The sequence below is a fragment of the Euphorbia lathyris genome, chromosome 8 (assembly GCF_963576675.1).
Source record: "Euphorbia lathyris chromosome 8, ddEupLath1.1, whole genome shotgun sequence".
NCBI classification, from domain to species: domain Eukaryota; kingdom Viridiplantae; phylum Streptophyta; class Magnoliopsida; order Malpighiales; family Euphorbiaceae; genus Euphorbia; species Euphorbia lathyris.
The window spans coordinates 32,698,349-32,708,146 of record NC_088917.1 but is presented as its reverse complement, the minus strand read 5'-3'; the positions used below and the strand labels follow the sequence as shown (position 1 = coordinate 32,708,146).

Sequence of the window (9,798 nt, the reverse complement as noted above, 5' to 3'; positions counted from 1 at the left end):
TATCAAGCACCTGATTGAGTTGTTAAGATGCTTAATCAACTTAACCATCTAATCGGAATTTAAATTTTAAAAGATAAAGTTTTACCTTCTAACCCGTACTCGCGTGGTTTGAATCTAAATTAGTGTAAGCTACCCGGTTAGGATACCAAATAACTAATAAAAAAAAAAAAACAAAGGTGTCCAATTTGTGATAAAAAAGAAAGAGCTTTATCTTTCAAATTTTCATAAGCAATAAGAAGGAAGGTGCATAAACACCCCTTTCCTTTGTGTATATAAGGACATCCTTCTCTACACTTATCTCCATCCCCTCGTCTCATTTCTCTCCTTTCTTTGCATTGTTGCGTTCTCTTCTTTGCATCGTTGCGTTTTGTTCGCTCTTTCCAGTTTTCCGTGTCTTCCTTCTTATTTCAAGTATTATCATCTTTTGCGCAATTGAAGGTAATTTTTCTTGCAAATATTTTCTTATTGCATTAGCAAAAAAAAAAAACTATATTATTAGTGTTTGCTTTAACTATCAATGCCATATGTTATATAAGCATCAGCGTATTTGCTAAACAAATAATTAAATATTTAAAATTTACAACTACTAATTTATTATTTATGATTGAAATTTACGGATATCATTATGTTAATAAAATTTCTTATTACAAGGGTAGAAAGAGGATAAGGATATTTTTAGGACTTTTTCATTGTATTTAACGTTTTGGATTTGGTGGTGGTTTAGTTTAGACTAATATAATATAATCACTGGATAAAAACATTTTATCTGTTGTACGTACCAAAGGTCCTATTTGCATTAAAATATAGCCACTTGGCTGTCTTCCAAAGAATTCCTTTTTTTTTTCCCAAAAAAAAATATCCACAGCTCCTTTATTATTTTGATTTTAAGAGATTTAACTATTACTATTCGGATTTTTTTTTCTTTTTAAAATAACATTACAAATTTTGTTTGATTTATAAAAAATTAACTTCAAACTATTAAAAATACAAATTTAGGAAAGATAACACTTTTAAATTTAAAGTTGACATTTTTAATTTTATAAACTTAATATAAGAAAAAAAAAAAAAGTAAAAAAAAGGATGAAAGATAAAATAGCTTAATCCGTCCACCAAAAACCATCACTATGTTTTGGCCTTTTTTTTTTAAAAAAAAAAAGGAAATTCTACCTAATAGTCTTTGGCTCTTGGCTTTGATGATCATTTAATTAATCTTTTATCTAGCATCATCCATTATAGGTCCCACCTATATAATTTCTCGCCACCCACCCTTTTTACCATTTTAGGTTTTACAACCCCTTTCTTTTCTGGATAACTTTTTTATTGAGAAAATAAATCTCATTTAAGACAATTTCCTTTTTTTATTTAATTTATGCTCTTAAAAAGGATAATTAGCTTTATGTTCAAGCTCTCTCTACAAAAATGGGAAATTTAGTATATAATATTTCCCTCTTTTATTATTAGGTAGATGTTAGATTTTCTCTTGGGGTTTAAGCCAGTAATTATGGTAATTCCTTGGGGTTTAATTAAGCCTTTTCTTTTTTATTGAAATATTCACCTAAACATCTTCCAATTTACCACCATACCCTCTTCTTTATTTTTCTTAGGAAATTAAGAAATGTGACAATGACATAAAGCTTAAAGATTAAATAATCATTTCCTTTAAAAAAAATAAAAATAAAAATAAAATTCAGCTCATGTTTTCTCTATAAATTTTCACAAACTCTGCTCTTTTATTCACACACTTCATTGTGTTTCCCTTCTTCTCTCTTTTTTTTGCGTTTGGTTAGTTTATTCTTTCTTTGCTTTAGCTTCTTCTTCTTCTTCTTCTGCTTTCTTTGTTCATCTGCTTTTAGTTTTGGCTATGGAGATCTGTTTCTAGTTAGTTTTTCTTTCATCATCATGATCAGGAGGTTGTGATTTCTGATTGTGAACTCTAAACTCTGCCATTTTCCTAGATTCTAATTTGCATGTGATAATCTCTGATGGAAAATTGAGGATTTCGGATCGTCTGAATATGAACAATTTACTATAACGTCATCATTTCAGTTTTCTTTTTGGACTTTTTGATTTCTGTCTTTTTGCACTGTTCTTCCATGGAAAATAAAAACTCCTCTGTTTTCAAAAAAAGGTGAAGTCCTTCTTCAACTTGCAGGTTCGGCTTATTTTCTCTTTCTTCCTCGTAACCAATTTTTCCACCTGAAGTTTTCCCGGCGCCTCCATTTTGATTATTCTTGTTGCTACTTCGGGTCAACAGAAAACAGTTTCTGTTTATTTCATTAATTAATTAATTTTTAAGTAAATCAGCCATTGTTGATGTTTGGGTTTATCTTAAAATTGATAAAATCTATAATATTGTGCTTAATCAGGGGCATGCATGGTGATTAAATTGATGAGTCATGTGATGAGTGAGCATTAGACTAATTTTTAATAATTCTGTGCAAGGATTACTTAAAATATTAGTTCAACAATACCATCTCTAATTTATTATTATATTGAAGCGGTTGTTGATGTGTAGGTGTTCTTGATTTTCTTTGATCTTCTAGAAAATACAGTATTTGTTGGAATTTGACTTTAGTGTAGTGATTATTTTTCTTATATATTCAAGTTTTGGGTTTGATTTTGTAGGTCTATTCCTTACATTTGCTTCTAATTTGTATAACAGTATTCTCTGATCAGTAGTAGCTATGGCTGAACGTGTTATCACCCGCGTTCACAGCAGCCGTGAACGGTTGGATGAGACTCTTGCTGCTAACCGCAATGAAATTGTTGCCTTGCTCACCAGGTGTGAAGGATCTGAATATTATGAGAATCATAATCTTGTTTGAGCTTCTAAAGATCGGATTAGTAATGTTAGGGTTATATATGTTGCAGGATTGAAGCTAAGGGAAAAGGAATTCTTCAGCACCACCATATCATTGCTGAGTTTGAAGCCATTCCTGAAGACAACAGGAAGAAGCTTTTGGAAGGTGTATTTGGTGATGTTTTGAGGGCTGCACAGGTGAATTTACTCACACTTGCATATTTTGTAATCTTCAGCTGCTTTGCATGTCTGTAAATTTGAAGGATTTGGGTTTTTTACTTTGTTGATCCTTGTAATTTCAGGAAGCAATTGTTTCACCTCCTTGGGTTGCCCTTGCTGTGAGACCAAGTCCTGGTGTTTGGGAGTACGTCAGAGTGAATGTGCATGCTCTTGTTGTTGAGGAGCTTCGTGTTGCCGAGTATCTCCGTTTCAAGGAGGAACTTGTTGATGGAAGGTAATTTTGAGCTTTAGTGACTGTTTGATTCTCATTTTCGTAGCTCATTTTTAGAAGAACAGAATAGAATAGAAGTATTTGGTTAGAATTGAGAAACAACTGCTATTTCTACCAGCAACATCTAAGCCCTTAGAATCAGCTGTTGTTTTGCATTTTTTTCCCTTTAATTTGGTTTTCTCTAATTATAATGTTGGTTGATCTCATCCAGCCAAAATGGCAACTTTGTGCTGGAGTTGGACTTTGAACCATTCAATGCATCTTTCCCTCGCCCAACTCTTTCAAAGTATATTGGTAATGGTGTTGAGTTCCTTAACCGTCACCTCTCTGCAAAATTGTTCCATGACAAGGAGAGTCTGCATCCTCTCCTTGAATTTCTCAAGGTCCACTGCCACAAGGGAAAGGTATTTTTACCAATCTGAAATGAATTTGTTAAGATCTCTCCGATCTTATGTTAAAATGTGGTACCTAATTGAATTACTTGGTGATCTTGTGCAGAACATGATGTTGAATGATCGAATTCAGAACTTGAATTCCTTGCAATATGTTCTGAGAAAGGCTGAAGAGTATCTAGTTGCATTGCCAGCCACTACTCCCTACTCTCAATTCGAGCACAAGTTCCAAGAGATCGGCCTCGAAAGAGGGTGGGGTGATACCGCTGAGCGTGTCCTTGAGATGATCAGACTTCTGTTGGATCTTCTTGAGGCACCAGATCCTTGCACCCTTGAAACTTTCCTTGGAAGAATTCCTATGGTTTTCAATGTTGTGATTATGTCTCCTCATGGATACTTCGCCCAAGACAATGTTTTGGGGTACCCTGATACCGGAGGACAGGTTCGTTCCCTGGCATAGTCTATTCTATTTGTTTGTGGTATATACTTCAATTGAATATGTAACTGATATTGTTTGCAATTTCTTTCCATTAGGTTGTCTATATCTTGGATCAAGTTCGTGCCTTGGAGACTGAAATGCTTCAGCGAATCAAGCAGCAAGGACTTGATATCACCCCTCGTATTCTCATTGTGAGTATATTTCGTGAATTAGTATTGATGCTTTCTTATGTTGATGTATGATCTTGTTGCTCACACCCTTCTGCTTGTGTATGTAGATTACTCGACTTCTCCCTGATGCAGTTGGAACCACTTGTGGTCAGCGCCTGGAAAAAGTATATGGATCCGAGCACTCAGATATCCTTCGTATTCCCTTTAGAACTGAAAAGGGAATTGTTCGCAAATGGATCTCACGATTCGAAGTGTGGCCCTACCTAGAAACATACACTGAGGTTGAACATTGTTTTAACCTACATTTCCCTTAGTATTGCTTTACTTACAAGAATTGATTGTCTTAATGTTTACCCTTGTTTTTTCAGGATGTTGCCACTGAAATTGGCAAGGAATTCCAGGGAAAGCCTGATTTGATCATTGGAAACTACAGTGATGGAAACATTGTTGCCTCCTTGTTAGCTCATAAGCTTGGTGTCACAGAGGTTTGTTCCTCAACATTGTTGTGGAAATCATGTTTTCGTTTATCCTTTTAGCGGCTTATTAATAAACATCTGATTGTATTGGAAACTTTTGCAGTGTACCATTGCTCATGCTCTAGAGAAAACGAAATATCCCGAATCAGACATCTACTGGAAGAAGTTTGATGATAAGTACCACTTCTCCTGCCAGTTCACTGCTGATCTCTTTGCCATGAATCACACAGATTTCATTATCACAAGTACATTCCAAGAAATTGCTGGAAGGTGATATTCTGTCTCTTTACTCCTATTTGTGTTAAACAAAACGATGTGTTAAACAAAACGATTATCGGATCCAACAATTAACATTGTTTCCCTTCCATTATTTCAGTAAGGACACTGTTGGTCAGTATGAGAGCCACACAGCTTTTACCCTACCTGGTCTTTACCGGGTTGTTCATGGTATTGATGTCTTCGATCCAAAATTCAACATTGTCTCTCCTGGTGCTGACATGAGCATTTACTTTGCCTACACCGAGAAGGAACGTAGGTTAACGTCTTTCCATAAAGAAATTGAAGATCTTCTCTACAGCTCTGTTGAGAATGAAGAGCACTTGTGAGTTAATCTTACTTCTTCCTTTATGTGAATTGTCCTTGAAAGTTGCTTGGATAGAATCATGAATTTTGTTTTTCTACAGGTGTGTGCTAAATGACCGCACCAAGCCAATTATTTTCACCATGGCTAGGCTAGACAGAGTTAAGAATTTGTCTGGCCTTGTGGAATGGTATGGAAAGAATGCCAAGCTTCGGGAAATGGCTAATCTTGTAGTTGTTGGTGGTGATAGAAGAAAGCAGTCACAAGATATTGAAGAACAATCTGAAATGAAGAAAATGCACGCTCATATCGAGAAATACAATCTGAATGGCCAATTTAGATGGATTTCTTCCCAGATGAACAGGGTAAGGAACGGTGAGCTCTACCGATACATTTGTGACTCAAAGGGAGTTTTCGTGCAGCCTGCTCTGTATGAAGCTTTTGGTTTGACTGTTGTTGAGGCCATGACTTGTGGTTTGCCAACCTTCGCTACCTGCAATGGTGGTCCTGCTGAGATTATTGTACACGGAAAATCCGGCTTCCACATTGATCCTTATCACGGCGAACAGGCTGCTGATCTCCTTGTCAGCTTCTTCGAGAAGTGCAAGAACGAACCATCCCATTGGGATGAGATATCCAAGGGAGCTATGCAACGTATAGAGGAGAAGTAAGCTTGCTCTACCTCTGGCACGCCCATTGTTTTTGAGCTGAGATGGATTGAATTATGTTCTAATATATATGGTTATGAAATGCAGGTATACCTGGCAAATATACTCTCAGAGGCTATTGACCCTGACTGGTGTGTATGGCTTCTGGAAACATGTATCGAAGCTGGACCGTCGCGAAAGCAGGCGTTACCTCGAGATGTTCTATGCTTTGAAATACCGTAAATTGGTAAGGTTTTCTCCTCTTGTGTTCCCCAATTATAGATTTGGGTGAGAAATGATTATTGATTAGTTGTTTCATAAAATATTCAGGCTGAATCTGTTCCATTGACTATCGAAGAGTAAGTGGAAGCACACATAAGAAGGGAAGGTGGGTGGTGCTAAACAAGGGTCTTTGAGTTGTGAAGGTTAAAGTGGGAAGTTTCCAAGTTGTGAAGAATAATAGTCTTTTTACAATTGTGATTGGACTAGGGCTTTCCATTGCTTCATTTCATAATTTTTCCCTTCTTTACTTTTTGCGGCATTGTTTGTACGTTTGGCTAATGAGCCCCTTCAATTTCAGTAAAGCTTGTGTGTCTTTTTGGTTATATCCACTTTCTGCTTCCTAAAACTAACTCTCTTCATTTCTCCTCCGTACGCAATCACTCGTTTCTCCACCTCCCATATGATCTATAAACGGAAATCGGAACGGAAAAATATGGTTAGGAAACAGTAATAGAAATGGAAATGTACACAAAGTGCTAAAACTTCTAATGAAGCAACATAGTATTATAATCATCATAGGCAGAGGCAGATGCCACACCCCGGCTTTCGAGAATGAGAACCACCCATCTTAGGCTGCTGGAAACCACACTTGAGCACACCCCGGCTTTCTGGAATGACAACCATCTCGCTTGAGCATGGGTCTCGGCAGATGAAATATGTATAATATATCTAACTAAAAACAGACCGCTAATGAAAAAGAGTTTATATACAACATAGTATAGAATCATCATCAATCATCATCATAGGCACATGCCATCCCCGACTTTCGGGAATGCGAACAACCCCGCTTAGGCTGTCTGAAACCACTCTTGACCACACCCTGGCTTTTAACCTCGCTCGAGCACGAGTCTCGGCAGATGAAATGGCATAGTTTTGGTTTGGGGAGCTTATTTTTGCACTCCAGTCTAACCTTGGTTATGCCACTGTCAATCTGAATAAAAAATTTAATCTTAATCTGATAGATGATTAAGTCCTAAAAATAGCTTTTTACTATCATAATGCTAAACCATTTATAATAAGAAATTGTAATTGCAATAACGGATTTTAAGATTCCACATTTGATGGAATCTTTCCTAATAACAGAAAATTCAGTTATGTTGCAAAATTAATTTTGCTAAAACTTACTTTCCAAATCAAATTTGATTTAAAAGTTGAAAGATAATTTGGTTTATCTTTCCTTTACTTGAAAAAGAAAATAAAATACATAACTAGTTAGTTAGTGGTAGGATAGTTTCTTCTTTTTTGTTTCCCATGGCGATCATCTTCAAGATTTTCAACAACTCATCATCTTCTTCACAGAATTCATCAAGAACCAGTCAAAAGTCTTGTATAGTCGTCATCATCTTCTTAATCCTTATAACATTACTCCTCTCTTCATTCTTCCTGGACTTCTCTCCTATCTCAAAACGAAAACAACATCAAGTATTATCCGACTCTGCAATTCCATCTTTACATCCTACTGTTAAAACTGTTTGTAAAACAACACTTTATCCTTCTCTATGCTTCACTACTCTCTCCTCCACGAATTCCACTACTTTCCGCCGTATTCTTGAAACGGCGATGACAGCTTCTGAGAAATCTGTAGCCAAAATACGAACGCAGCTTCAAGCCTATCTTGCTTTCCAAGATTTGATTTCGCATGAGAAGGTTGCGTTACGAGATTGTTTGGAAATGTTAGACCAAACCCTTGATGAACTCGGTCAAGCCATGGATCATCTTCTTGCTTTCCCTGCGTCACTACCTAATATCGGTTTGTTATATTCTAATCTCAAGACACTGCTTAGTGCATCCATGACGAATCAGCATACTTGCATTGATGGAATTTCTGATTCGAATCGATCTGATTTTAGTGTAGCAAAACAGATTGGAGACTCATTGATTCCTGTAATTCGTATGATTAGTAATTGTTTGGCCATTGTTACATATATGGAGACTATAAATAAGGACAAATCTGGTAATCATAGGCACTTGTTTGCTAAAATGACTCAAAGAGGAAGAGGAAAGTTTCCGGCATGGATGACATCCAGTGATCGGATTTTAATGGAAAAGAAGCACAAAATAAAGGCTAACATCACTGTTTCTGGAGACGGAAGTGGTGATTATCGGTCTATTAGTGAAGCTATAAAAATGGTGCCAAAGAGAAGTAAAAACAGGTTTGTGATAAAGATCAATGCAGGTGTTTACAATGAGACTGTGGAAATACCAAGGGAGAAGATGAACATCATGCTGATAGGAGATGGAATGTCCAAAACGATAATCACAGGGTCTAAGAACATTGTTGATGGATTTTCAACCATTGATTCAGCTACATTAAGTAAGCATTTTTGCTTGTTAATTTGAGTTTCCAGATGGTGTTTACTGGAGTAATTTGATTTGATCTTTGTTGTTTTGTTTCAGGTGTGGCAGGGGACAAATTCCTAGCTAGAGACTTGACAATCCTCAACACAGCAGGTCCACATAAATATCAGGCAGTTGCTGCAAGAGTGACATCAAACTCCGCCTTCTACCGCTGCAACTTCAGTTCATATCAGGACACACTTTTCGCTCACTCACTTCGCCAATTCTACCGCGAATGCACGATCCAAGGCACGATAGACTTCATCTTCGGGAACGCAGCAGCAGTATTCCAGAACTGTTTGATAGTTGTTCGCAAACCGATCCATGGACAAAGCAACATGATCACAGCTCAAGGAAGAAAAGACCCGAATCAGAACACGGGTTTCTCATTGGAAAACTGCACCATTGTGGCAGGAGAAGAGCTGAAAGCGTGGACGTTCTTAGGCAGGCCGTGGGGAAACTACTCAAGGACTATGGTGATGAAGAGTTACTTGGGGAAGTTGATACATCCACAGGGTTGGTATAAATGGGACAAGTATAGCACTTTGGAGACTGTGGAGTATATTGAACATATGAACTATGGACCAGGATCAGATACAAGACATAGAATAAAGTGGAGAGGGTATAAGAAAAACTGCAGTCAAGAAATTGCTCAACACTTTACAGTAGGAGAATTCTTGCGTGATGCAGATTCTTGGTTAGTGTCCACTGCATTTCCTCTTTTTACTGCTTCTTGATGGATTATGGATTTTGCATACTTAGATAGAATTTAACCAAACATAGAATTTCATATGAAATGAACTGTAAATTCAATTGTTAGAGGAATTTTTGGATAAGAATTTCATATGAGCCACTTTCTGGTTGCCTAATTACATAATAGATTTGTCAATCTTAGTAAGAAACTGGTTAAAATTCTGAAACACATTAAATTATAATGGAATAAGGGTTAAACATTTGTCCCATCTAGAATAGAAAACAGAGGATGTGGTTATTTGGCAAGCTAATTTTCTTTATTGCTCTTGATTTTTTTTTTACCATAGTTTTTGAATAATTTAGTAATTTGATAGTAAAAAAGGGTGATTGTGGAGTGAGTTTTAAAATTAGTACACTAATAACTAAAATCTGCAATTGATATTAAACTACGAGAAATTTTACAGTAAATACTAGGAGTAATACTCTTGACCAATGAAAATCATTTTGAATCCCACTGCATGGATATGATTG

General features: G+C 36.4%; 2 protein-coding genes across 5 annotated transcripts; both read left to right on the top strand.

Moving 5' to 3' along the window:
* The first annotated feature begins 295 nt into the window (after positions 1–295).
* On the top strand, positions 296–6,560 carry LOC136202766 (sucrose synthase). Of its 4 annotated transcripts, none has more exons than XM_065993623.1 (14): positions 296–438; positions 2,663–2,782; positions 2,872–2,998; positions 3,103–3,254; positions 3,463–3,655; positions 3,750–4,085; positions 4,178–4,273; positions 4,360–4,533; positions 4,621–4,737; positions 4,832–4,998; positions 5,105–5,329; positions 5,412–5,975; positions 6,064–6,202; positions 6,286–6,560. In XM_065993623.1, the coding sequence occupies exons 2-14, from the start codon at positions 2,685–2,687 to the stop codon at positions 6,316–6,318; spliced, it is 2,421 nt and encodes an 806-aa protein (XP_065849695.1). In that variant the 5' UTR covers positions 296–438; positions 2,663–2,684; the 3' UTR covers positions 6,319–6,560. The 4 variants fall into 4 exon arrangements, with proteins under 4 accessions (XP_065849695.1, XP_065849694.1, XP_065849697.1 ...); XM_065993622.1 differs by lacking the exon at positions 296–438 and adding an exon at positions 1,678–1,782; XM_065993625.1 differs by lacking the exon at positions 296–438 and adding an exon at positions 1,892–1,910.
* Positions 6,561–6,707: 147 nt separating this feature from the next.
* Positions 6,708–9,502, top strand: LOC136202767 (pectinesterase-like). Its single transcript, XM_065993626.1, has 2 exons — positions 6,708–8,551; positions 8,635–9,502. Exons 1-2 carry the CDS (start codon positions 7,489–7,491, stop codon positions 9,309–9,311), a joined length of 1,740 nt encoding a protein of 579 aa, XP_065849698.1. The 5' UTR covers positions 6,708–7,488; the 3' UTR covers positions 9,312–9,502.
* The last annotated feature ends 296 nt before the right edge of the window (positions 9,503–9,798 follow it).